We start from the raw sequence: 27,508 nt of genomic DNA, 5'->3' as shown, positions 1-27,508 counted from the left end.
GCTGGGACTACAAGCGTGCACCACCACGCCCAGCAAACTTTTGTATTTTTTAGTAGAGACAGGGTTTCACCATGTTGGCCAGGATGGTCTCAATCTCCTGACCTCGTGATCCACCGGCTTTGGCCTCCCAAAGTGCTGGGATTACAGGCATGAGTCACTATGCCAGGTCAAAATATAACATTTTTTAAAGAGCCAGGACTTGAGGAGAGTCATATAAAGGAGACTGAGATACCGGCGGACAATTTCTACTCATGGGATGTTTCAGAGCTGTTCCCGCCATCCCCTGGAACCCAGAATCCAGAGAAAATTTGCTAGACTCTGACATCTGTTAGGCAGGAGGAAGAGACCCTGCAAGGTAAACCTAGGGGGATGAAAGGAGGGAAGGACACTCTCACGCTGCCTCTCTCTGATCGGAATCCAGTTACTGGCCTGCATGCCAGCCCTGGGTTACAGAGAGGTCAGGCAGAAGAAACAGCTGGGCAGCCCTGGGGAGCCTGGGAGGGATGCAGAGGACTGGGGCCACACACGTAGGGAGGTACACTCCGGCTGCCGCCCCCACACACAGCGACAGGCAGTTCCTTGCAAACCACCTGGCACTGGCACCCTGACAGTTTACAGCACTGTCTCTCACACACACACACACACACACACACGCGCGCGCGCGCGCGCCCCATCCACCGCCTGCTCTGACCAGGACCCCAGCATTAGGGACGTGGCCAAGCCTGCCAGCTGTGGGCCCTGCCAACCCTCCCTCTCTTCTAGGACTGGGTTTTTCCAGCCGGAGTCTCACTCCCTCTACAGCAATCTCGGGAAATTAAAGACTGACGCGGACGCTCCTGCACGTTATTTCTCCCCCCTTTCCCTCCCTTGGAGACCCTCCTGTTGGGAGGAGAGCTGCTGGCTCTGGACAGAGGCAGGCAGGAAGAAGCAGAGAGGACTCGGGTGAGGCTCCCCCCTGAGCAGCCCCAGGCCCGCTCCTCCGGCAGGGGCCATGAGCACCAAGCAGGAGGCCAGGAGAGATGAGGGAGAAGCCAGGACCAGGGGGCAGGAGGCACAGTTTCGGGACCGAGCCCACCTGAGCCAGCAGCGCCGACTCAAACAGGCCACTCAGTTCCTGCACAAGGACTCAGCCGACCTGCTCCCACTGGACTCCCTGAAGAGGCTGGGCACCTCCAAGGACTTGGTGAGGCATCCCCTCCCCCACCAGCGTCCCCTGGCCCTTTCCTTCCAGATCCTGAGCGGGAGTGGCAGGACATAAAGCGCAGACCCTCAGCGTTCAGGTCTCCCTCCCTTGCCGTGACGGGGAGAGGTCATCCTGCCAACTCAAGGCTCTTCACTGGGAACGTTCTCATGGTTCAGTGACTCTGAGGGGTCCTACTCTCATTGCTCGGCTTCCCCAACTTGAGGGTGGTGAGGAGCTAGGCTGTCTGGGAGTGGGGACTTAGGGGAACACAGGAACCCTCCAGAGTGTTCACTGAAAACCGGGGGGGACCTGGAGGACTGGCCAGTTTAGGGTTGTGACTTCCTGCTCCTCCCGAACCACAGATTTCCTCTACCAGGTCTGTCCATTCATTTGCCCTTTTTCTTCAGAATCAAAGCATTGGCGGGGCGGGGGGGAGGGTCCTCCATCCTTCCCAGGGCATCAGGGTTTTGCATGGCTCTTGCCAGGCCCCTGGCCGCCTCAAGCGCTGCTCCCCCACTCCTAAGTGGAATGGACCTCCCAGGCTCCTCTCCTCCCATCTGTCTGCAGCAGCTTTGGCCTCAGAGTGGGGCAGGGGAGTAACTGAGCAGGTGAGTGGGCGGGTGACAATTGCAGATTCAGGCATTCCCCTCTGAGAGGCAGCGCTGACCAGCGGGGCTGCGGAGCCACTTGGCTTGGGATCAGATCCTGGCTCTGCCACTTACTACCTTGGGCAATTGACTTTACGTCTCTGTGCCTCAGTTTCTACATCTGTTAAGTGAGAATAAAATTAATAGTATCTCCCTCATAGGACTGTTGGGAGAGTTGTTAGAGCTAATATATATAAAGTGCTTAGAACGGTGCCTAATAGCAGGCATTACCTCAATGCTGTTACTATTCCCCCAGCTACTATCGCATTTAGTCTGATAAATACACCTGGCCTCTGACCCATGGAAGAGAGGAAGTCCTTTGTAGAAAGGCTTCAGAGCAGTTGGTTCCGACCCCTCTCCTGGTCTGAGAAGAGGTACTCAACCAGGCCTGCCTGAGATGTTGGAGGCATGTCTGTAGGCCTGCACTCCATCAGCTGCTTCTCCCCAGGAACCTGAAGGCCAAGAAGGCCAATGCAAGGCCTCATTACGTTTCCTGACCTAGCTCTACCTTTCCAGACTCCTCTCAGCCTGGGTTGCCCCCAGCAGGACCCCAGCCCAGAGGCCTGGCCACTCCCTAGCTCCCAATGAGGAAAAAACATTGCACTGAGACTTCAATTCAGGGAACTGCCAGGGGCTGATTCCTCCTTGCAGTGGCAGCAAGCACAGCTGAAAAACAGGGATGGAGCTGGGAAGCGAGTTCTTTGGCTCTCAATGGCTAGAACCTACTGAGGAACAACCTACATCTGTTTGGCCCAGGAGAATGTGCTCTATAGACATTGCCATCCCAGCGTGGCAGGTCCTGCCTTCTGATGAGAAACCCCTGGGCTTTTCACCTCTGCCCTCTGCCTAGGATCTCCCCAGCTGATATCTAGCAGTTACGCCTGTGGCTTTGGGAGGGAAGGCACAACAGGTAGGGGAGACCCTATTGTCTCCCTCCCTGGGATGGCTGTGGAGCCAACTGCACAACAGTGGGAGAGGTCTGAAGCCTGTGTCCATCGTGGGAAGGTGGAAGATGGGAAATGCAGAGCCAGTCTCTCCAGCCAGGCCCAGAACTCGCTGCACTTTTCCCAGCGCTGGGTCTCCTGCTGTGTTTTGCTGCCAGGAGCAACCCCAAGGGCCTCATTAATCTAAGGGAAGAAAAACAATCCCAGGCTCCCAAGGAGAGAGGGCAGGTGGAGGGGTGCGTAGAGCCTAGGGGAAGAATCAGTCTGCAGTAACCATTTATTGAGTGCCTACTAGATGCTGAGCCATGCCCTGGGAGATGAGTGAGATACTCAAGGACTCTCCAGGCTAATGGGAGAGTAAGATCCATACATAACATTTGTAAGCATGGCAAAGGGAGCTGAGACAAGGGACCCCAGCCTGGGGTATATGAAGAGAGGAGCATGAAGACTCAGACAGGGTATCCTGGAGGAGGTACCCCCTGCAGTAATTATAGGATGTACGCGGAATCCCTAAGATACAAACTCTGGGCTGTGCCTCCCCTTCAAAAGCTTGGGCTCTAGCATGTAAGCAATGCAGGGTAGGGTTGTGGGGCGGGGGGGAGGAGGGCGGTAGAGGAGGTCTTTGATGCATTTTAAACAAGGGAGTATGCCAGGTGCGATGGCTCACACCTGTAACCCAAAACTTTGGGAGGCTGAGGCGGGTGGATCACCTGAGATCAGGAGTTCAAGACCAGTCTGACCAACATGGTGAAACCCTGTCTCTACTAAAAATACAAAAATTAGCTGGGTGTGGTGGCAGGCGCCTGTAATCCTAGTTACTCGGGAGGCTGAGGCAGGAGAATTGCTTGAACCCAGGAGGCAGAGGTTGCAGTCAGCTGAGATTGTGCCACTGTACTCCAGCCTGGGTGACAAAGCAAGACCCCATCTCAAAAAAAAAAAAAGGAGTACATGGTTGGTTTTATGTTTTACTTCGGTGCTTCTCAAACTTTAACCTGCACATGAATCACCTGGGGATCTTGTCACAGTGAAACATCTGATTCAGTAGGTATGAGAGTTCACATTTCAAAGAAACTTCGAAATCATGTTCAAGCTGCTGATCCGAAGACCGCAGTTTAGAGTAGCATGGTTTTTAGCTTGCTTCCAGTCTGAAGCTCCGAGCAGATGTATCTGAAAGGCAACAGAACTGGAGGCAGATTCTTATGAACTTAGGAAGGTGTTCCAGGCATCCAAGAGAGCTGTGGCGAGTCTGGAATGCAGGCAGTAACAGAAAGGAAGGATGGGAGCCAGGTGGTGTAGTATACACCTGTGGTCCCAGCTGCTCAGGAGGCTGAGGCTGGAGAATGCCTTGAGCCAAGGAATTAGAGCCCACTCTGGGCAGCACAGCAAGATCCCGCCTTGAAAGAAAAGAAGACAAAAGAAAAGAAAGAAGAGAGAAAGAAAGGAGGGGCAGATTGATTCTAGACAAAAGGCAAAACTTGCAGAATTTGGGAAGTGATTAGATGGAACAGGAGTAGTTGCAGATGAGGGACAGGTCAACAGATTGATTCTAGACAAAAGACAAAACTTGCAGAATTTGGGAAGTGATTAGATGGAACAGGAGTAGTTGCAGATGAGGGACAGGTCAAAGATGACTCCCAGCATCAGTTCTTAAGAATTTTTTTTTTTTTTTTTTTTGAGACAGAGTCTTGCTCTGTCACCCAGACTGGAGTGTAGTGGTGTGATCTTGGCTCACGGCAACCTCTGCCTTCCAGGTTCAAGTGATCATCTCACTTCAGCCTCCCAAGTAGTGTGGACTACAGGCACGCACCACCATGCCCAGCTAATTTCTGTATTTTTAGTAGAAAAGGGGTTTCACCATGTTGGCCAGGCTGGTCTCGAACTCCTGACCTCAAGTGATCCACCCACCTCGGCCTCCCAAAGTACTGGGATTGCAGGCGTGAGCCACTGCGCCCGGCCTAGTTCTTCAATTTCTTACTTCTTTTCATCACACCACCAACCCTGGGATCTGCAGCCCATTGAAGGATAAGATCAGAAGGGAAGGAAAAACAAAAAACAAAAAACTCCTGGTTAAAAAAAATGTGAATTTGAGACAAATTTCCCCTAAGCATACTAGTTCCTGAACTGTCCCTTTGGCCAAAAGTCAGTTCAACTTAAGAGACCATTCTCCTCTTCCCAGTTCTTCACTGCCAAGTAATCTACTGGTGTCCCAGAAAAATGGCATGATTTGATACTGGGGCTTACTCTGAGCTCGTTACCTGACTGCTGGGACCCTAGGGTAAGCTCCTAGGGTAAAGCTCAGGTCTAGGGTGGGGTTGGGGGAGCCTGGGATATCTAAGTGGGGTAACTGAACAGCCTACCTTCATGTTTTGTGATGGAGCCAGCAGCCACACAGTGTGATCCAAAGACGCCTGGTGGAGGGAAACCCGAATCGGCTTCAGGGGGAGTCTCCCTGGGTGCAGGCCTCGATTCATGGCCAAGAGAGCAGGAAGAAGACGAGCAAGACAGACAGTCCAGCTCTTCTGGTCAACTGCAAGGTGAGAGGCCTCCCAGGGACACACTTTCATTAACTCTGCCTGCCGCTCACTTCACCTGCTCTCCTTTCTGCCCTGATGGGAGGGGGAGGGAGGGAGAAAGGGCACCTCTTTCCCTAGCCTGGACCTAACCATGTGACCAATCCTCTACCTCTTTCCTCCTTGCCTCAACCCATCTTCCCTCTGTGCAATTCCATCTGTCACCACCATTACTCTACCCCCTTTCCTTGGTCAAAATACAGTACTCAAATGTAAGTACTCCTCAGTGTGCTCTACACAGATGAATGGTGTGTGTGCATGGATGTAATTCTGGAAAAAGCTCATGTGTAAGGCACTGAGCCTGCGGTCCTAGTTCTTAAGAAGCTCGATCATCTTTGATCATCATTTAACCACTCAGCGACTACTGAGACATTCCCAATAAATTCCCGCTCACCGTCTTTGTTCTGTGCTGCTTCTCCCTGGATTGCTCTTCTTGCTCTCCAACCATTCTGGGTCTACATTCTGCAAGCTTTCAAATCCCAGTTCAGATGTTACCTCCTCGAAACCTTTTCTGATTTCCCCAGTAGGAAACAGCCTTTCCTCCCTCCCAACCTCTAAGGCATGCCATGCTACTCACATCCTTTTTCATATTTTTTAAGACGGAGTCTCGTTCTGTTGCTCAGGCTGGAGTGCAGTGGCACGATCTTGGGTCACTGCAACCTCCACCTCCTGGGTTCAAGTGATTCTCCTGCCTTAGCCTCTCAAGTAGCTGGGACTACAGGTGCATGCCACCATGCCCTGCTAAATTTTATATTATTAGTAGAGATGGGGTTTCACCATGTTGGCCAGGATGGTCTCAAATTCTTGACCTCATGATCCACCTGCCTCGGCCTCCCAAAGTGTTGGGATTATAGATGTGACCTACTGCACCCGGCTCCTTTTATTTAGAGACAGGGTCTGTCTGTCACCCAGGCTGGAGTACAGTGGCGCGATCACAGCTCATTGCAGCCTCAACCTCATGGACTCAAGCTATCCTCCCACCTCAGCCTTCTGAGTAGCTGAATTACAAGTGTGTGCTACCACGCCTGGCTGAATTTTTTTTTTTTTGTATTTTTAGTAGAGATGGGGGTTTCACCACGTTGGCCAAGCTGGTCTAGAACTCCTGGCCTCAAGCAATCCTTCCATCTTAGTCTCCCAAAGGGCTTGGATTATAGGCGTGAGTCACTGGGTCAGGCCATTCACATCCTTTTATAGACCTTAGAACTTTTTGCCATGTAGTAGAGTTTATATTTTACTTCCTTTAGACACCTAAAAACCATCATTCATTAATGTGCCTTCCAGTAACATATCTTATAGTAGATACTCAATGAATGCTTGGAATGAGAAAATGACGTGTGTACATCCAAGTGTATATCAAAACGTCTGTGTGTCTCCTAAAGTAAGTGAACTTGTCCTCCTGTGTTTCCAGTGGTGAACTTCTTGGTGACTGCATCTGAGTTTCCTAACAGGGGATTCCAATCTTTTCATCCTTCCTCTATTCCTAACCTGGAGTTTTCAAACCAGGAGGCCACGAAACTCCCAAGGATTCCTCTAAACAAATAAATCACCATTTCTCCATTTCTGGCAGATCTTCCCCAAACTTATGAACTCATCACATATAACTCTACTTTTTTCTTTTCCCATTTTTTTAGAGACAGGGTCTTGCTATGTTGCCTAGGCTGGTCTTGAACTCCTGGCTTCAAGTGATCCTCTTGCCTCAGCCTTCCAAAGTGTTGGAACTACAGGCATGAGCCACCCCACCTGGCCCACTTCCTTTTTTGATTTATCTGGGAGTTTTGCCCCTATTGTATGAGTCTCATAAAAGCCAGTTTTAAAGACAGTTAATTTTATCTACTCATTTCTAAAAGGGAATCATCAACGGGCTGGGAAAATGAAGGATCCAATCCCAACCCAGTCCCCTAGGGACTCACTCACTGATCCACCGCAATCCCTCTTTCTTAGTGCCAGGACCAGCTGCTTAGAGTGGCCGTGGACACAGGCACCCAACACAATGAGATCTCTGCTGGTTGTCTCAGTCGCCTGGGGTAAGAGTGTGGCCCAAACAAGCAAATGGGGGATAGGGTTTCCTTTTGGGGTGATGAAAATTTTCTCAAATTAGATAGTGACGATAGATGCACATTTTATCTCAATAAAGCTGTTATTTAACAAAAGAGTGGCTAGAAGATTCTGGCAGAGAAGACAAGGACTTAGATCCCACGGGGGGTCAGGGGTTGGAGGTGAAACCACAGCAGAGAGGGACATCTGCTGATTAATGGGGTGGAGCCCACTGGGGGCTGTGGTAGCCATAACCCTTGCTTCCCAACCACAGGTTAGAGAAAAGAGTCCTAAAAGCCTCAGCTGGGGACCTGGCCTCTGGACTCCCAACCCAGGTGGAGCAGCTGGAGCTACAGGTGGGGCAGGAGACTGTGGTGTGCTCGGCACAGGTGGTGGGTAAGTCTCCCCTTCTGCAACAGCCCTGGTGCTCACCTCTTACCTTTCTCTTCAGTGTGGGCCAAAGGCAGAGACTTTCAGCCCCTGTGGCAAAAGGAGTCCCCAGAGATGTTCTGACTATCCCTTATCTCTGTGTCAACGTCCTTGAACCTGGGGATGGGGTGGGCAGAGAAGGAGCAAGGGCTGAGAAGAGGGAACCAGTGACCACAGGGCACCTTCAGCCTCTTTTGTTTTCAAATGGTTCCTGCAGATGTTGAGAGTCCTGAATTCTGCCTGGGCCTGCAGACTCTGCTTTCTCTCAAGGTAAGGCACCCACATTCGGGGCCTGATCCAAACAAAGCACTGGGGAAAAAGTAGTAGAAGGTGCAAGTGTGGAAGCCTGGACCTGGTTCTGATGAGAGTGACTTAGAGATGGGCAATTCTCACTTTATTTCCTTAGAGATTCCTTACTTACCACCAAGGGAAAAATCAAGAGAACCGGGTCATCCCCCTCCAACAGAAGTCTAGGGAAACGGGGATGGGAGAAGAGCAAAAGGCAGGTGGAAGCTGTGGGAAGTGGGAGGGGGAGTAAAAGAAGGCTGGGAGGCAGGTGACAGACTGAGGTGACCTGGCATGACTGCTCTACACCCCACAGTGCTGCATTGACCTGGAGCACAGAGTGCTGCGACTGAAAGCCCCGTTCTCAGAGCTGCCCTTCCTACCTTTGTACCAAGAACCTGGCCAGTGACTGCTGTCTCAGTCAGTCCCCAGAGGGAAAGACCTTGACTCAGGGGAAGAGGTGTGTGGGGAAAGGGGGCTCTTGGAGCCAGGTAGCTGGGGACTACGGTGTCTGCCCTTTGAATCACCACCCTGACCCCTGCTGTCCCATTTCCCCCAGCCGGCCACATTCCTCTCTGCTTCTTGGCAGCTGTCCATCCTATTCCCCAGGAAGAGTTTTCACTAGAGGGGCCCCGATGCCAGGATTCTGATTCATTTCCCTCCCAAGAAAAGCGAAGCCAAATCAGGACCACAGATGGAAACCTAATGAAAACAGGGTGCCTGCTTGGCCTGGGTCGAAGTCTCTGCTGACTGCTGTCCTTGCCCACTACCCAATCTCACCCCAAACACAACTCATCTTCCCACACCACCAAGTCTCTCACCACAAATTATCTCCCACAACTAGACTGCCATGCCTCACCACCCTGGGTCCCCGGACCTCCTGTAGTCTGCCTCTTGGATTCTGTACACATCTGCTCACAGTTGAGTGGGGGAAGAAACATTAAACAGAATTCAATACAAGGGGAGGGAGTTAGTACAGGAAGGTCCATCTCATAAGGCTGACAGCTTTTATTAGTTACTTTTCCGGGGCTACAAATGCCTGAAGCCAGTTATTGTCTGACTACCCTGTGCAAAACCTTAGACATACTTCTGCTATTAACGCTAAGTATTTATCCTCCATCTGCTTTTCGTACCCACCAAGTCCCTGAACTTTTGGTGTGTGTGTGGAAAAGCCTTGTAGAGAACTGCTCCGAGGTGGACAGGATAGTGAGGTTGTCAGCACTCAGACTTAACCTATTCAGTATTCCTTCTGATTTCCAGAACTATCCACCTCATTAGGCCTTCTCCCTATCCCCATCTCTGGTCTCTTGAGCTTAAGCTTGCCTTTTCCTGGAATCAGTGGCTTTCTAAAACCCTGCCAGGCTTTGCCAAAGCAAAAAGACAGAGTTTTTTTTTTAAGTTTGGAGTCTGTCAGGAGACAGAGGCTTTTTGAATTCATTATGAAGAATCCAAACCTTAAGAAGCCAGACCCTTGAGAGTCTTTCTGGCTGGTTTGAGTCTCTCAAATCATGGGTTAGGGGTAAAGAGGCTGGGCACAATAGCTCACACCTATAATCCCAGCACTTTGGGAGGCTGAAGTGGGCAGATCATTTGAGGTCAGGAGTTTGAGACCAGCCTCGGTAATATGGCAAAACCCCATGTCTACTAAAAAATACAGAAATTAGCCAGGCGTGGTGGTAGGCATCTCTAATCCCAGCTACTTGGAAGGCTGAGGCACAAGAGTTGCTTGAACCTGGGAGATGGGGGTTGTAGTGAGCCAAGTTCGTTCCACCGCACTCCAGCCTGGGTGAAAGAGACCCTGTCTCCAAAAACAAACAAAATGAAGGAGCGGAGAAAGACAGTGGTATAGCTAACCTGAACCATGGAACTGGGACCCTGGGGCTGAAACAGTCTTGCGTCTGGGGTAGACTGAGTTACAGAAGAACCGAGATGCAAGGAGCTGCCCCTGACACCTGGCTTGACCTTTCTCAGCTGCCTGCCCTGTCTTCAGAAGGAAAGGAGAGGGGCTCACTTACCACGTCTACCACAGAACCTTGTCTCAAAATCCTAAAAGCTTCCCTCTCCCTCACTGCCTTGCTCCACAAGGTCCACTTTCCTGGGTCTTGTTCTGTGCCTTTCCTTGTCTGGCTCCTGCTGCTTCTGTAAATGCAGACCCCAGGCCCAGTGGCAAGCCCTCGGCTCAGCTGCTTCTCTACCAGAATAAACTCTTGTTTCTCTATGTCGATGATCTTCTGTGGTCCTCCTTTCTGCCTATCAAGACCTGAATGATAACTCTGCCCGTTGTCCCTTACAGAAACGAAATGTAAAAGTGGGCCATCACTCAGGCTGACCCATCTGACTAGGGTCAACATAATTGAGAGAAATGGTTTTCTTTCTTTTTTTTTTTTTTTGAGACAGAGTTTTGCTGTTGTTACCCAGACTGGAGTGCAATGGCATGATCTCGGCTCACCGCAACCTCCACCTCCTGGGTTCAAGGAATTCTCCTGCCTCAGCCTCCCAAGTAGCTGGGACTATAGGTGCGCACCACCATGCCCAGCTAATTTTTGTATTTAGTAGAGATGGCGTTTCACCTTGTTGACCAGGATGGTCTCCATCTCTTCACCTTGTGATCCACCCGCCTCAGCCTCCCAAAGTGCTGGGATTATAGGCGTGAGCCACCGCGCCCAGCTGAGAGCAATGGTTTTCAAGCTCCTCTGACCGCAGCTTACCACAGCAGGAATAGAGTTTACACAGTACTCAGTATACAAATGCACATACGACTGCAACAAAATGGTACTTACCTACACTGTGAGCAATGTATTCTGCTATTTTCTATTTGACTTTATTCTATTCTACCTATTTAAACAATGCTGGCCATCATTCACCAAAGGACTGCATCCACAGTTTGAGAAACACCGATCTAGAGCACAGAGAATCAAGAACAGACAGCACATAAATGGCCCAAGATATAATTCTGATTGTGGTCTGGACCATAAACCTGTATCACATTTTAAATGTCTATTGTCTTACAGACAATAAGGTGTTTTATTCGGGGAATGGGTGGGTGGGAAAATGGGAGCAGGGCTTCTGAAGCTTACTAATTCCTGAAGAATATGACAATGTGAGAAAGCACTGCCCCAGATGCTTCAGTAAATGGAGGAAAGTCATCTCAGGGCTGCTAGGAGCATGGGCAAGGCCAGACTGTAAAATGTGCTGAAAGACCCCTCAAAACAAAAGTCTGCCATTCCTTTAATAATTACTAATGTCAGCCAGGCATGGTGGCTCACGTCTGTGATCCTAGCACTTTGAGAGGCTGAGGCGGGTGGATCACGAGGCCAGGAGTTTGAGACCAGCCTGACCAACACGGTGAAACCCCACCTCTACTTAAATACAAATATTAGCTGGGCATGGGGCCGCACGCCTGTAGTCCCAGCTACTCGGGAGGCTGAGGCAGGAGAATTGCTCGAACCCAGGAGGCAGAGGTTGTGGTGAGCCAAGAATGCGCCACTGCACTCCGGCCTGGGTGACAGAGCGAGACTCCATCTCAAAAAACAAACAAAAAACAATGACTAATGTCATTGTGCCATGAAAAACAGAGCTTAAGATGGAATGGAGCCCTTACCTCCACTGCTCCCCTGGGCCTAAAACCTGGTTTCCTTATGTATGGGTTTGGGGCCATGCAAACAAGTCTGTTTTCTACACAGTCAGAGTGGGAAGTAGGACATGTCCCAGATGATTTGGAACAAGGCCAGGGTCCTATGACCCTGCTGGTGTGATGGGCGACATCCATAAGGAAATGGGCAGAGAGTCACCTTGTCTCTTCTTTCACCAAAAAGACTGCAAGGTCTATAGTTTGTGGTCACCCTAAGGCTGCTGCCATCTTTCACGCCCAGAGTGAAATCCTGCACTTCTGTAATGCATATTCCTTATCCTGCCAATAACACAGATAGCTTTAGGGGGTAGGGTGGGGGTTCAGAAGAATCCTTCACCAACTGTGAGGCAAATACTGCTAGGTGGGATCCTGGAGGCCTGAGGGAGCATACTGTGGTGGCTGGTCCGGATGGTAGAGCGTTTGGTGAAGCAGGGCACGAGCCACAGGGAGGTCGTCAGGATCTGTGAGCCAAGAAGGGATGGGTAAGAGGCTGTGGGTCTCCTGGGCACCATGGCCACTGGCTTTCCTGGGACTCACCCACGCCCAGCTCCTGCAGCAGGCTGTGGTACTCCGGCTTGGTCTCCAGCAGTTTCATCAGATTGGTAGACTCCATCCGCTCCAGCTGCACCTCCCAGTACACATAGATCTTCTGGTTGAAAGTGACATATACGAGACAGGGGCTGTTGTGGCCCTCTTTGCAGGCGTACAAGCCTGGGAGATGTGGGCAGGGAGACAAAGGTCAGGAAGTTTCAGTGCCGGGGGTGGGGGGCAGACAGCGAGACACAGACCTCCAAGTCAGCACTTCCCATCCTCCCACTGATGTCAGGACAAAAATTAAAGGCTCTCTTTCTTCTCTGTTAGGAACTCAGTAAAACAGGTAAGACAGGAAAAGATCTGGCCCACTTCAGATACAGAAAAACAACAGTAACAAAACCCAGGCAGAACAGCATCCAAAAAGGTGCTATTTGTGATTTTCCCATCGTAGTGACATCCCTGGAGTGATGAGGGATGGCCTTGCTCACCCAAGAGCGAGACAAGCAAAACACGATCAGAGCAAAAGTAAGGCTTCTCCTAGGTGCAATTCCTCCTTCCAAATGCATCCCCCAGCCACCCAAAGAGTGAGTGCTGCCTCCCAAGGCCCCTGATTGGGAACTAATGAAAATGCTCTAGAACTTTCTTCACAGAGACCTGGCATGCTCAGGTGGAAAAGAACTTCCTGATGTCTTCACACATCCCAGACAGACAACAAACTCATTCCACTCTTTGAAATATTCAGGGGTGGAGATGTTAGGGTCTGTTATTTTTTTCTTATTCAAAATCGCCAAGCTGGCAACGTAGTACCCACACCTCACCCCCAAAATAAAAGAGGTGAAGAACTCACTGGTTAATGAAGACTTACATCAGGGCATATGTCAGGAAGGGAACTGAGAGGCAAACACTTCCCTGGCGTAGCTAACCCGCTTATCTAACTTAAGTGTGGTTAGAAAGGGGCTGTGGGGGCGGAGTCACCTGCACAGAAGGCACGGATATTTTCATCCACTTGGAAGCGGACGACGGTGCGGTTGTGATCAATAATGTAGGTCTGTCCATCCCAGGCACATGCAACTACCTCCTCATGCCCGTTGCCCTGGAAAAGGCCAGAGACAAGGCACATAAAGGAGCCATGGACTGGACTCTGGATGACAAACAGCGAGCTGGAGGGGGAATTTCACTCATGGGCTGGGCAGTAAAAGGGGCTGTCAAATGAGCTCACGTGATGCTCAAGCCATGCTAGGAAGTGTGCAATGTTACATCAAGGAAATCTCAGCTTATAGAAATATAGTCATTCGCCAAAGGCCACTCGGCTAGGAGGCAGCAGAATCAGGATTCGAACCCTGGTCTGCCTCTCCTCCCAAACCAACAAGCATGCCTGATGGCAATATAAAGTGCAGCCCTTACCTGCTGATTCAGGGGCTGCAGTGCTATTAAACAGAGATTCATATACGGGAAAGAAGAACCTACAAAATATGCCTCTGGAGTTGCGATGACTAACTTACTTCCAGGCTCTTATAGGAACTTTCCTTTGGGGCTATTACTTCTGCTGAAGTTATGGCAATGACAAGACTTCTAGCAGCACAGTATAGCATTAAATACGGTAGAGTAAGAGGAAACAAACTCACTTTAGATGGATTTAGACCTATCTAAAGAGACTTAAGGCCAAGCACAGTCGCTCATGCCTGTAATCCCAACACTTTGGGAGGCCAAGACCAAAGGATCACTTGAGCCCAAGAATTCAAAACCGTATATGGTGAGAGCTCATCTTTACAAAAAATTTAGGAAAATTAGCTAAGTGTGGTGGTGCATGCCTGTAGTCCCAACTTCTTGGGAGGCTGAGGTGGCAGGATGGCTTGAGTCTGGGAGACGAAGGTTGCAGTGAGCCAAGATCGTGCCACTGCACTCCGGCCTAGGTGGCAGAGGGAAACCTCCTATCAAAAAAAAAAAAGGAGACAGAGAGAGAGAGAGGGAGACTAAAGATAAAGGCTGAGAGTTCCCCAGGATGTGAGACTAGACTGATTATTCCAAATCTCCTCTCTCTATGTGGAAAACTCAAGAATGCTCTGCTCTGCCAGGCTTTCCACTCACGGTGACATCCAATTTCTCCAGGGCGAAGAGCTGGTGATCGACCTGCACTGACCATAGCAGCTTGTCTGCTTCCTCCATGAGCTTCAGCGTCCCTGTGGGGAGAGGCAGAGTGTGGGTGGGACAGGCCCCAAGCAGACCCCACAGGCACACAGCCCCCCGCCCCATCCCGGCACTGCTCACCATCCAGAGTGCACAGGGCAAAGAGGCCAGAGCCACCACTCTCAGTGCTGTGGCCTGTGGGTAGAACAGAAGGACCAGAGGAAGAAAATGTAAAGGGCAGGGCACAAGGTCAGAGCCTGCAGGGAGGGGGTGGCCCACAGCAACAGGGGAAGGACGGGGCTTGAAATGAGGGGAGGCTATGGATCTCCATTCATCTAGAACTGACGGCTGCCCCCAGCTCCCCTCTTACCCATAGCCCCCCATTTTCACCTTGTTTGATGTTGCCGATTAGGTGAGTGGAGACGTTCTTATTGTGGATACGGCCAGATGTCTGGTGCAGCACCACATCTCGGGCAGCTGGGGTCTCCCTACGAGCAGGAGGGTGGAAGGACCAAGCAGGAGACCAAGTGAGCTGAGCTCTCCAGCCCTTATCCCTGCAAGAGCTTCTGGGATTTGAGTCAGCTTCAAAACCTACCACTGACCCCATCTGGCCCATGTGGCAAACAGAAAAGACAGGGATGGGGATGCCAGGTTGGAATCTCAGAACCTCTTTCAGGTGCCACAAGTTAGAGCTCAGGATTCCCTTGGTCCTAAAATAATCCTCCCCAGTAGTGCAAAGGTGCTTGGGCTGGGACCCAGATAAGGCAGCTCTGCCAACTGCAGACCCATTTTACTACCATGTGCCATCTGGGAGTCCATCCTGCTTCCATGTACCCCACACCATCCACAGGCCTGTACCCCCTTACCTACTGCCATCTGTGGCCCCTTCAGAGGCAGGAGGGGACCCAGTGTCCTTTTTCCAGGTACAGAGCAGAATTGCATAAGCACAGCCTGGCTGAGACACCATGAGTTCAGGAACACCCAGTGGCCCCAGAGTCACCGAGAGGCTGTCCACCTGCACCAGGGAATGGGATTAAAGGGAGAAGGAGAGAGAAGTGAGACCTTGCAGAGAACAGGGCGGTGGGGGTGGGGGAGGGCAGGGGTCCTGGGAACAGCCCTGAGGGCTTCAAGCGTGACAGCAGGAGGAAGGATTTTGAGTTTCCAGGGCTCCTGCTCGGCACCGCCCTCTCCACACAGACCACATGCTTTCCCCTGTTCATGTCTCAGCTGTGGTCTAGGTCCTGATGTGGCCCACTCCATACTCCTCATTCTTAGCCCCACATGCCTTTCTCTTTGCCTGTCACTAGCAATCTCCCTAAGCCCTTGATTTGAAATGGTCTTTGGATCTCTCTTGACAAGGTGACTTTTCACTTCTCCCCACCCTGGCCCTGTCCCATGACTGTTCTCCCACTGCCTCCTCCAGGAGGCCTTCCTCCCAGCTCCCTGGGGCCTTGGTGGCCAGACTCAGCTTCTTACCTGACCCTCTAGCATCCATTTCTTCAGGGACACCAGCTGCCCTGTCAGATGTTCAGGACCCTCACCTAGCTCCTCCCAGCGGAAAGCTCGCACCACACGGTCTGTGTAGCCCACCACCAGCTCACAACACCCATCTCCATCTGTGAGCATGAAAGACAAGATGGGGTTTACAGTCTCATGAAGAGCCTCTGCTCTTCTGCTCCTCTGCTAACAGTGGCACTCCCTAGCCGTGCAGATTCATGCCCCATCTGCTGGTCTACTCACTTCACACTCAGTCTGCCCCGCCCCTGCCTGCGTTTGCAGCATCCTGCTCGTCCATTTGGTCCATCTGTTCTACAACTCCTATCCCCCCTCTGCCTTTATACTACTTCCCAAACACACAACTCAAGTGTCCCAATTCAGCCCATGTATCTCCCACCACCTGCAAGCCCCTATCTGTGTGGCTCCCTTGCTTACCACCTTCGTTTTTTTTTTAACCAAATGTTACCTTCTCAGTGAGGACTTCCCTACCAACTCCATTTAAAATTCCTACCTTGGCCAGGTGCAGTGGCTCACACCTGTAATTCGAGCACTTTGGTAGGCTGAGGCAGGCGGATCACGAGGTCAAGTTCAAGACCAGCCTGGCCAACATGGTGAAACCCAGTCTCCACTAAAGATACAAAAAAATTAGCCGGGCATGGTAGTCCCAGCTTCTGGGGAGACTGAGGCAGGAAAATCGCTTGAACCCAGGAGGTGGAGGTAGTAGTCAGCTGAGATCACACCACCGCACTCTCAGCCTAGGCGACAGGTCGAGACTCCATTATAAAACAAATAAAATTGCTACTTCTACTTCGACACTCTAGCTCTTTCTGTGATTTATTTTCTCCATTGTACTTACTACCTTTTTTTTTCCTTTGAGATGGAGTCTCTGTCACCAGGCTGGAGTGCAGTGGCACGATCTCAGCTCACTGCAACCTCTACCTCTCGGGTTCAAGCGATTCTCCTGCCTCTCAGGCTTTCGAGTAGGTGGGATTACAGGCATGTGCCACCATGCTCAGCTAATTTTTGTATTTTTAGTGGAGACAGGGTTTCACCATGTTGGCCAGGCTGGTCTTGAACTCTTGACCTCAAGTGATCTGTCTGCCTCAGCCTACCAAAGCTGGGATTACAGGTGTGAACCATGGCGCCTGGCTACACTTACTACCTTTTTTTTTTTTTGAGGAGTCTCTGTTGCCTAGGCTAGAGTGCAGTGGCATGATACTGGCTGACTGCAACCTCTGTCTCCCGGGTTCATTCTCCTACCTCAGCCTCCTGAGTAGCTGGGATAACAGGCGCCCGCCACCATTCCTGGCTAGTTTTTGTATCTTTAGTAGAGACAGGGTTTCACCGTGTTGGCCAGGCTGGTCTCAAACTCCTGAACTCAAGTGATCTGCCTGCCTCAACCTTCCAAAGTGCTGGGATTACAGGTGTGAGCCACCGCATCCAGCCACACACTTATTACCTTCCAATATAATACTTAATTACTTTACAAAACTTATAGTGTTTTTTTTCTATTCCTTCCTTTTTCTAATAGAGACAGGGTCCCACACTAAAGTGCAGTGGTGAGATCATAGCTCACTACAGTCTCAAACTCCTGGCCTCAAGTGATCCTCCCACCTCAGCCTCCCAAAGTGTTGGTATTACAGGCAAGAGTGAGCACACCTGGCCTATATTGTTTCTTTTCTGTCTCTTCATAATAAGGTTCAGGAGTGCAGCGATTTTTGTCTATTTATTCACTATGGCAATCCCAGTGCCATGAGTGATGCCTGGCTTATGACGGGAGCTCAGTACAAAACAAATGCATAAATGAATGTGGACTCTCCCTCTCGCCCCAATCCCTTGGGATCTGCTCTAGTATCCACTGACTCCTACTCTTGGCAGCCTGCAGAGGTAGCCATGCCCACCGATGTCGCTGATCAGCATGACCTTGGTGTTGGCAGGGATGTGCTGCTTGAAGACTGGACGCTGCTCCTCTCCCATTGGTGTCTCGTGGTGCCCAGAAGCATCCAACACCTTGGCAGGTGTCAGGTCAAACAAATGAAACCAGCCTTCAGCACTCACTGCCACCAACAGGTTCTAGGACAAACAGACGTATAATAGAAACAGACTGGGGAGGGAGTTTTGGAAACATGCCTGATCATCAGATCACAGGGGTCAGAGCTGAAGCCTTTAACCTGCAACTGATTTCCACTGTGAGCTAAGAATCAAGGTGAGCCTCTGGAGTCCTGCCGAAGTCCCAAGGTCCCCTTTAGTTCTTACCTTTCCTTTATTACAAATGTCTCCAACCCCAACACAAGTCAGCTGCAAGAGAGAAAGGCAGGCTCAGGGAGACGCCAAGGGAGACCAGTCCTCCCTGATCTCTGTGGAGCAAGAAGGAGTGGGCGGGTTTTCTCATCACCATCCTCCACTGAAAATCTGTGCCATATAACTTAGGGTGATAGTCTTTATTAACTGAGTTCCTGTGCTATAGGCTTGGTTTACCCAGATAGCAACATGAAGACCTAAGGTAGTTAAGACAATCTGGACTTAAAACAAAAACTCCATATTTAATAGAACTAGACTATCATATTTCTAGACTTATTCAAATTATTGCCCCCAATTTTGACTATACTTTAAGATTAGACAATCTTAGGCAGCTTCCATAAAACGTCAAGGAGCACTCCGCTACACAAAAACACCCCGGTCCATGTATATGTGTGTGAGAACAGATGGGAGCACGTCTGGGGGCTGCCCTGAATCAAATTGGCTGCAAGGCAGTAGCTGGGCCCAGTAGCTGGGGAGTCAGGACACATGGGTGAGCACCTGTGTGGGTGTTCCCTGGACAGAAGGGATCCCTTCCCCCCTCCAGGCCCAGGGAAGTGAATACTGACCATTCCCTGGCAGGAACAGGTGAGCCATGGCCGACTGTCATCATTTTTATACACAGACACCTTCCCGCTGGTGTCTCCCACCACCAGCTCATTTAACTTCAAATGGAGAGAGAAGAAAGCATTAGGATGGGACTCTGTTGAATCACTTTCAGTTCTTCTCTACTTAGCCTAACCAAGGGAAATCACAAGACCTCAACTTGTATCTTCATCAACTTTATTAAACGTCTGGCCAGATACAAGGACTGACACTTGTAATCCCACTAATTTGGGCAGTGGAGGTGGGTGGGTCACTTGAGGCAAAGAGTTAGAGACTAGCCTGGGTAACATGGCAAGACTCCATTTCTACAAAATCTTAAAAAATTTGCCGTGAGGCCAGGTGTAGTGACTCACGCCTGTAATCTCAGCTCTTTGGGAGGTGGGGTGGGTAGATTGCTGGAACTCAGGAATTCAAGACCAGCCTGGCCAACGTGGTGAAACCTTGTCTCTACAAAAAATATAAAAATTACCCAAGCATGGTGGCACACGCCTGTGGTCCCAGCCCCTCGGGGGGCAAGGCAGGAGAACTGCTTGAGCCTGGGAGGTGGAGGTTGCAGTGAGTGAGTCAGGATAGCACCACTGCACTCCAACCTCGGTGACAGAGTGAGACCCTGTCTCAAAAAAAAAAAAAAGAAAAAACAAATTAGCCAGGTGTAGTGATGCACACCTGTAGTCCCAGCTACTCAGGAGGCTGAGGAAGGAGGATCACTTGATCCCAGGAGCATGAAGCTGCAGTGAGCTATGATCGTGCCACTGCATTTCAGCCTGGGCAACAGAACAAGATCCTGTCTCAAAAAACAACACAAAACAATCTTTTGGGGCCAACGCAGCCATAGTTTCCCAGTTCTTTATTTCCATTTAGGGGTATGTATGTTAGGGGTAGGAGAGGTTACAGGGACTGGGGCTACACACAATCTGTGGCCTATCCCAGAAAAGTATGCCACCTGAACAGCTCTAGGCTCCATGTGCCCGACTTCAGCTCTTCCAATCTGCCCATTACATATGGGACATGTTGGTTGGTTTTCCTACCACTTTGGGAGGCCAATGCAGGTGGATCATGAGGTCAGGTTCAAGACCAGCCTGCCCAAGATGGTGAAACCCCGTCTCTACTAAAAATTACAAAAAATTTAGCCAGGTATAGGGGCAGGCATCTGTAATCCTAGCTACTCGGGAGGCTGAGGCAGGAGAATCGCTTGAAACCAGGAGGCAAAGGTTGCAGTGAGCTGAGATCCCGCCACTGAAGCCCAGCCTAGGCGACAGAGCAAGACTCCATCTCAAAGAAAAAAAAAGGAACATGCTTTGAAAACAGCCCAAGATGATCGAGTTTTAGAGAATCTAACTTCAGACCTCATATTTAATCAGGGGCCAAATAAAAAGACAATGTGAGCTCTTGAGGCCCTCCATCCTCTAGCAAGGTGTTTGGATCTTGAGGCATATGTGGGAACCACACAGGATGGTGGGGCCTGAGGGGGCTGCTCCCCATTCTGGGCTTCCAGTGCCCTCAAGTGGTAGCTAAGCTCTAGGGAAGGGAGGTCCTTGTATGGAGCTCCACCACTTATATCTGGGTAGCTGCCCTTTCCAGGGCTCACGTTGTTAACGAAATGGCTTCAAACCCCACTTCTGCAAACTGCTTTATGATCTCCTCTTGGAGGCACAGCCAACATCCCCTTCCTGTCCCCAGAATACAATGAACTAATATTATACTCTCAAGAAATTTAGTTATGGCCGGACGCATCACCCGAGGTCGGGAGCTCAAGACTAGCGGGGCCACCACGGCAAAACTGTCTCTATTAAAAATACAAAATTAGGCCGGCCATGCTGGCTCATGCCTGTAATCCCAGCACTTTGGGAGGCCAAGGCAGGCAGATCACGAGGTCAGGAGATCGACACCAGCCTGACCAACATGGTGAAACCCTATCTCTACTAAAAATACAAAAATTATCTGGGTGTGGTGGTGCACACCTGTAGTCCCAGCTACTTGGGAGGCTGAGGCAGGGGAATCACTTGAACCCGGGAGGCGGAGGTTGCAGTGAGCCAAGATCGCACCACCGCACTCTAGCCTGGTGACAGAGTGAGACTCCTATTCAAACAAAACGAAATCAGCTGGGTGTGCTGGTGCATGCCTGTAATCCCAGCTGCTCCAGAGGCTGAGGCAGAAGAATCGCTAGAACCCAGGAGGTGGAGGTTGTGGTGAGACGAGATTGCACCATTGCACTCCAGCCTGGGTAGTAAGAGTGGAACTCCGTCTCAAAAAACAAAAAAAATTTAGTTCTAAAGGCAACAGAGGTAACAGGTAAACAGTAAGGATAAGTTAGAAACAAACTGGAATTTATTTGAATCTTTGATTTCCGGCTGGGCATGGTGTCTCACGCCTGTAATCCCAGCACTTTGGGAGGCTGAGGCAGGCAAATCACGAGGTCAGAGGTTCAAGACCAGCCTGGCCAACATGGTGAAACCCCATCTCTACTAAAAACACAAAAATTAGCTGGGTGTTGTGGTGCACGCCTGTAATCCCAGCTACTCGGGAGTCGGTGGCATTTATCTTTGTACCCCCAACTTTACCTGAAAACTCAGGGGCTTGCTGGGCATTCTCTTTCATTCTGACTTTTGTTTCTTAAAAAATTTTTTTTGTTATGTGTTCATTAAATAAATATTCAGGGGCCCAGCATAGTGGCTCATGCCTGTAATCCCAGCTGAGGATATGGGAGGCTGAGGCCAGAGATTTACTTTGAGGTCATGCATTCAAGACCAATCTGGGTAACATGGCAAGACCCCATCTCTACAAAAAACTTAAACAAACCAACATTGTCTGTGGGCCTACTATATACTATGGCATTCATTTGGATAAATGTTTTGTGTGTGTTTTTTTTTTTTTTGAGACAGGGTCTCACTCTGTTGCCCAAGCTGTAGTGCCATGGCTCCATCTCACTGCAATCTCCATTTCTCAGGTTCAAGCAATTCTTCTGCCTTGGCCTCCCTAGTAGCTGGGATTACAAGTGTGTGCCACTATGCTCAGCTAATTTTTTCATATTTTTAGCAGAGATGGTTTCACCATGTTGGCCAGGCTGGTCTTGAACTTTTGACCACCAATGATCCATACACCTTGGTGTCCAAAAGTGCTGGGATTACAGGCATGAGCCACACGCCCAGTCATATGTATTTTTTTTTTTGAGATGGAGTCTCGCTCTGTTGCCCAGGCTGGAGTGCAGTGGCGTGATCTCGGCTCACTGCAACCTCCACTTCCTGGGATCAAGCGATTCTCCTGCCTCAGCCTCCTGAGTAGTAGCTGGGATTACAGGTGTGCACTATAACACAAGGCTACTTTTGTATTTTTAATAGAGACGGGGTTTCGCCATGTTGGCCAGGCTAGTCTCGAACTCCTGACCTCAGGTGATCCACCCACCTTGGCCTCCCAAAGTGCTGGGATTACAAGTGTAAGCCACCACGCCTGGCCGGTACCTACATTGTTCTAAGTGTTGAGAATATAGCAGTGGAAAAAACAGATTAAAACATTCCTATCCTTATGGAGTTTACCATAATGGAGCTTACAACTCATGTGGAAAAGATGGTAGCATATCTAATATTGTAGAAGTGAGCGTGTAATAGTGTAACTCATTTAAAAAAGCACAATTTCAAAAAAGCTGGTGCTATATCGCTATGTAAAAAAGGGAATGCTTTTAAACAAAGAAGGCAATCAGATAACATGAAAAATAATATATATCTGAAGCCACTTTCTTTTTTTTTTTGGGACGGAGTTTCACTCTTGTTACCTAGGCTGGAGTGCAATGGTGTGATCTCGGCTTACCGCAACCTCCGCCTCCTGGGTTCAGGCAATTCTCCTGCCTCAGCCTCCTGAGCAGCTGGGATTACAGGCACGCGCCTCCATGCCCAGCTAATTTTTTGTATTTTCAGTAGAGATGGGGTTTCACCATGTTGACCAGGATGGTCTTGATCTCTTGACCTCATGATCCACCCGCCTCATCCTCCCAAAGTGCTGTGATTACAGGCGTGAGCCATCATGCCCGGCCCCCACTTTGTTAATTTACTATTTAAAATGTGGCCAGGTGAGGTTGTTTACACCTGTATTCCCAGCACTTTGGGACACAAGGCCAGTGGACTGCTTGAAGCCAGAGGTTTGAGATCAGCCTGTTTAACACAGTGAGACCTCATCTCTATAAAACATTTAAAAAAATCAGCCAGACATGGTGGCATGCACCTGTAGTCCCAGCTACACAGGAGGCTGAGGCAGGAGATCAGTTGAGCCCAGGAGTTCAAGGCTGCAGTGAGCTATGATTGTACCACTGCATTCCAGCCTGGGCAACAGAGTGAGACCCTGTTTATAAAAAACAAAAAATTGGCCAGGATCGGTGGCTCATGCCTGTAATCCCAGCACTCTGGGAGGCCAAGGCAGGTGGATCACCTGAGGTTGGGAGTTCAAGACCAGCCTGACCAACATGGAGAAACCCCATCTCTACTAAAAATACAAAATAAGCCAGGCATGGTGGTGCATGCCTGTAATCCCAGCTACTTGGGAGGCTGAGGCAAAAGAATGTTTGAACTTGGGAGGCGGAGGTTGCAGTGAGTCAAGATCATACCATTGCACTCCAGCCTGGGCAGCAAGAGTGAAACTCTGTCATAAAAAAAATAATAATTGGGGCTGGGCGCGGTGGCTCAAGCCTGTAATCCTAGCACTTTGGGAGGCCGAGGCAGGTGGATCACAAGGTCAAGAGATCAAGACCATCCTGGTAAAAATGGTGAAACCTCGTCTCTACTAAAGATACAAAAAATTAGCTGGGCATGGTGGTGCGTGCCTGTAATCCCAGCTACTCAGGAGGCTGAGACAGGAGAATTGCCTGAACCCAGGAGGAATAGGTTGCGGTGAGCCCAGACCGTGCCATTGCACTCCAGCCTGGGTAACAAGAGTGAAACTCCGTCTCAAAAAGAAAAAGAAAAAATCATCATCATTTTTAAAAAATGCCTTCTCTGATTTTCTCATAAAATTAAACTGCTTGGCAGTTCATGAAGAAACATGAAAGCCCAGAAAAACATAATACAAATTTATGAGAATAACTCTTTCCTCCCCAGAGGGGCTAGAGCCAAAAGAGACCTCATCAAATACCTTCTCCATCACAGCATTAGGAGGTGGTGGGAAATAAAGATATTTTAGCCTTTGTCTTGTGGGGGCAGGGAGCACAGGACAGTTAAGGAAGTGTGAAGCAGGGAGGCAGAGTAGGAAGAGAGGGCAGAGGGCAGAAGAGGGCAGTACAGTGCTTTGCATCAGAAATATGAAATAGATACTAAATAATAGAAAAAGTCTGCAAAAAAAAAAAAAGCATCAGACACTATTCCCTTTAATGCTCCCCTGGAGAATCCTCTACATATTTTAGTCAATGTATCTCATTACATTACATTTTATTATCCTGTGACTATCACTCAACTTGATCATGAGCCACCTGAGGACTGGAACTCTCTCGTCCATTTATGAATTCCCAGATCGGTGCGTAATGAGCAGTTCAATAAATATTTGCAGAAAAACAGAATAAAACACTAACAACAACAATAACGCTAACATTGAAGTGAGCAATAAACTTCGTGACAGACACTGTTCTACCTGCTTGACCTGTGGTAACTGATTTAAAAAATGAGAAGGGCATGGCCCAGTGGCTCACGCCTGTAGTCCCAACACTTTTGGGAGGTCCAGGTGGGCAGAACATGAGGTCAGGAGTTTGAGACCAGCCTGGCCAACATGGTGAAACCCTATCTTTACTAAAAACGCAAAAATTAGCCAGGCATGGTGGCAGGCGCCTGTAATCCCAGCTGCTGGAGAGTTGAGGCAGGAAAATTGCTTGAGCCCGGGAGGCGGAGGTTGCCCCAGTGAGCTGAGATCAACTCACTGCAACAGCCTGGGTGACAGAGCAAGACTCCGTCTCAAAAAAAAAGAGAGAAGAACGACTGCTGAGGAGAGGAGGTAGATGGAGATTGCTTCCGTAATTCAACAAAGATGCAGCACAAGTAACCAGATACCTGCATCTACTATGGGGCGGGCACTGAAAAAACTGGACCTTATTAACACTGGGTTGTGCGAGTGATTGCTGCTCCCGCCGTAGAGCGAGGCAGGGAAATACCCCAATCTATCCCAGCAGAGTGCTCCAAGTGTAACAGCAGCAGACAGGAGTTTAGTGCCTAAGTGAAGCACGGATAGAGTCTTTAATTCTGTGAGGCTGGGAGGAGGCTCAGAGAAGTCTTTGGAGGGGTGGAGCCACAGGCAGAACGGCATTATTATTTCCACTTTACGGCTTTGAAAGGTAAGTGGTTTTTTTTGTTTGTTTGTTTGTTTTCAGACGGTTTGTTTCTGTCGCCCAGGCTGGAGTGCAGTGGGTGTGATCTCGGCTCACTGCAAACTCCGCCTCCTGGGTTCAAGCGATTCCCCTGCCTGAGCTCCCAAGTAGCAGGGATTTCAGGCGCGTACCATCACACCCGGCTAATTTTGTATTTTTAGTAGAGACGGGGGTTTCACCATGTTGGCCAAGCTGGTCTCGAACTCCTAGTCTCAGGTGATCTGCCCTCCTTGGCTTCTCAAAGTGGTGGAATTACAGGCGTGAGCCACCACGCCCGGCCAAGGTAAGTGATTGAAGCCACTAAAAGACGCTTAACTGAGAAGCAGTGATCCAGAAAACTTGGCCACCAGTTTATCAGTCTCCTCCAGTGAACACGTTACTGAATCAGGCCGAGGGATCAAACTATGTATCCCACTCAAAAACTACTCACGCCTGTGATCCCAGCAGTTTGGGAGGCCGAGGCCGGTGGACCACCTGAGGTCAGGAGTTCGAGACCAGCCCGATCAACATGGCGAAACCCCCGTCTCTACTGAAAGCACAAAACTTAGCCGGGCGTGGTGGCGGGCGTCTGTAATCCCAGCTACTCAGGAGGCTGAGGCAGGAGAATCGTTTGAACCCGGGAGGTGGTGGTGGCAGTGAGCCAAGATAGCGCCACTGCACTCCAGTCTTGGAGACAGAGCAAGACTCTTGTCTCAAAAAAACAAAACAACAAAACAAAACAAAACCAGGGAACAAAACCAACCAAGGACACTGAAGCTATCAATAAAGTTTTTCTCTTTAGAGCTCCATACTAGCCGCAGCGCGCATGCTCAAGTTCACGTGGCACGCTCGGGCGGCCTCTTCCACTTCCCTTGCCCGGTCCCTGCACAGATCCAGGATGTCCCTTGCAGTGCGCATGCACTTACCGTATCGTTATCAACGTCTCCGAGGCAGATTGCGTGAGGGAAAAGGCTCCCGCTGAACTCCAGTGCCACGCGCTGCACGTAGCTCACTGACCTCATGGCACTTCCAAAAGCAGAGGGAGCGGGGAGCCCAGTAAATATTCCCTGAACCCCCGTCGCAACAGCCCCCAAAGCGGAAGGCCACCTAAGGCAGAAAGTTACGTCACTGCCTGAACCTCCAATCTCTGTCTTCCTCCGGGTCTTCCGGACTTGGAGGCGGGCTTACCACCTCTGAATGTGAGTGACAGGCCCACGGGCCACTCCTTTTCTCCACAGGGCTGCAGCCCATGGGTAAACCAACCCTGACGTGGCCGATCTGTTCCCTTGGCAACAGGGCTACCTAGGGCTAGACCTAATAACCTGGACCCTTTTTCTTTGTTTCCCTGGCAGTGAAGATTCCTAGCCATCAGATCATTCCTGAGAATCTTACTAATCTTCGTAATAACTGATAACTGCATGGTTTCGAAGAGTATTTTTAAAATACTACCCATTAGGAGTGAAAACAATGTAGTGACTTGCAATCAGCATATAAAAAATTAAATACAATAGAATATTCCAAGTGACTCCCAAGTAGTAAGTATAGTTTTTATGAAACCCCAGTTTCAATTGTAGATAGTTATATGTGTATACTGACTTACAATGTAAAAACAAATTTTATTTATTATTATTTTTTACAGTGTATGTGCTTTCTGGTCAATAGTTTAAAAACCACCTGCTGCAAAACACATTTCACATATTTCACATAATTAGTTCAGCCACTATGTCAGCTTGTATTTTTTTTTTTTTTTTTGCTAAAGGAAAACAGGTTCAGCAAGATTAAGTAAAATGGCAGAAGGGTTGTGGGCGGGGTACATGCTCAAACCAGAGTTGTTTGATTCCAAACCCCAGGGCCTTTCCATTATTTACTACCATAGTTCCTAGGAAAGTCTTCAGGCTGGAAGTGAAGGTTGCCTGGATTCTGGATCTGCTCTGTTTTGTGGCCGCCCTCAGCACAAAGCTCTTGCATCTCACCCCCAGTGGCCTTTCTCTTGTAGCACAGATGGAACCATCACTCTCATGGCAGGCTTCTTGGGATACTGTCTTTCCATGTTGAATCCAGTCCTGCCTTTCTTTGAGGTGCCTCATCAATCAGGGCAATATGAGTATTGTTGATGAACTTGTACAGGTGTTCAATAAATTTTTAGATTTAGATCTATGAATCTAGGCTAACTCATACTTGATGTTTCAAAAAAATAGTGATATCTACCTTATCTGGGATTTTGGACCAGGGCCTGTTCCTTTTTATTTTTTTATTTTTGAGAGTCATGCTCTGTCACCTGGGCTGGAGTACAGTGGTGCTATCTGGGCTCACTGCAACCTCCACCTCGTGGAGGTTCAAGAGATTCTCGTGAACTCAGGAGATTCTTGTGCCTCACCCACCTGAGTAGGTGGGATTATAGGCGGGA

At 49.6% G+C, this 27,508-nt stretch overlaps 2 protein-coding genes and 1 long non-coding RNA gene across 12 annotated transcripts; 1 reads left to right on the top strand and 2 right to left on the bottom strand.

Annotated features, from left to right (window-relative positions):
• Positions 1-225: 225 nt before the first annotated feature.
• Positions 226-10,314, top strand: NRIP2 (nuclear receptor interacting protein 2). Its single transcript, XM_035255452.3, is given in 8 exon segments — positions 226-898; positions 900-956; positions 959-1,183; positions 5,156-5,308; positions 7,286-7,368; positions 7,653-7,774; positions 8,025-8,077; positions 8,409-10,314. Coding segments are annotated over 8 exon segments (1,251 nt in total). The 5' UTR covers positions 226-433; the 3' UTR covers positions 8,502-10,314.
• Positions 3,038-10,456, bottom strand: LOC108593089 (uncharacterized). The gene is made up of 4 exons (XR_008473613.2): positions 7,811-10,456; positions 5,132-5,182; positions 4,680-4,779; positions 3,038-3,941 (listed from the first exon to the last, which is right to left on the bottom strand). It is a non-coding gene; the product is annotated as an uncharacterized LOC108593089 (long non-coding RNA).
• Positions 10,457-10,891: 435 nt separating this feature from the next.
• ITFG2 (integrin alpha FG-GAP repeat containing 2) lies at positions 10,892-26,215 on the bottom strand. 10 transcript variants are annotated; one of them, XR_008473612.2, is made up of 14 exons: positions 26,028-26,215; positions 18,749-18,844; positions 18,138-18,179; positions 17,783-17,954; positions 15,861-16,000; positions 15,251-15,399; positions 14,775-14,872; positions 14,526-14,579; positions 14,346-14,437; positions 14,069-14,188; positions 13,233-13,350; positions 12,261-12,372; positions 12,115-12,184; positions 10,892-12,002 (listed from the first exon to the last, which is right to left on the bottom strand). XR_008473612.2 is itself a non-coding variant. In XM_054238019.2 (14 exons), exons 1-14 carry the CDS (start codon positions 26,121-26,123, stop codon positions 11,936-11,938), a joined length of 1,488 nt encoding a protein of 495 aa, XP_054093994.1. In that variant the 5' UTR covers positions 26,124-26,215; the 3' UTR covers positions 10,892-11,935. The 10 variants fall into 10 exon arrangements, 9 of the variants coding, with proteins under 9 accessions (XP_054093994.1, XP_017831352.1, XP_054093995.1 ...); XM_054238019.2 differs by having other exon boundaries at positions 12,261-12,434; XM_017975863.4 differs by lacking the exon at positions 14,069-14,188 and having other exon boundaries at positions 12,261-12,434.
• Positions 26,216-27,508: the final 1,293 nt, after the last annotated feature.

This window comes from Callithrix jacchus, chromosome 9 (genome assembly GCF_049354715.1).
Source record: "Callithrix jacchus isolate 240 chromosome 9, calJac240_pri, whole genome shotgun sequence".
Classification (NCBI taxonomy): Eukaryota; Metazoa; Chordata; class Mammalia; order Primates; family Cebidae; genus Callithrix; species Callithrix jacchus.
The sequence above is the reverse complement of the archived record's forward strand: the minus strand, read 5'-3'. Positions and strand labels throughout refer to the sequence as shown.

Coding starts and splice junctions, on each gene's coding strand:
- ITFG2 (XM_054238019.2), bottom strand. CDS start 26,123: ATGAGGTCAGTGAGCTACGTGCAGCGCGTGGCACTGGAGTTCAGCGGG. Junction 18,180..18,748: donor CCTGTTCCTGCCAGGGAATG/GTCAGTATTCAC, acceptor TCTCTCTTGCAG/CTGACTTGTGTTGGGGTTGG. Junction 14,580..14,774: donor AATCGGCAACATCAAACAAG/GTGAAAATGGGG, acceptor TTCTACCCACAG/GCCACAGCACTGAGAGTGGT.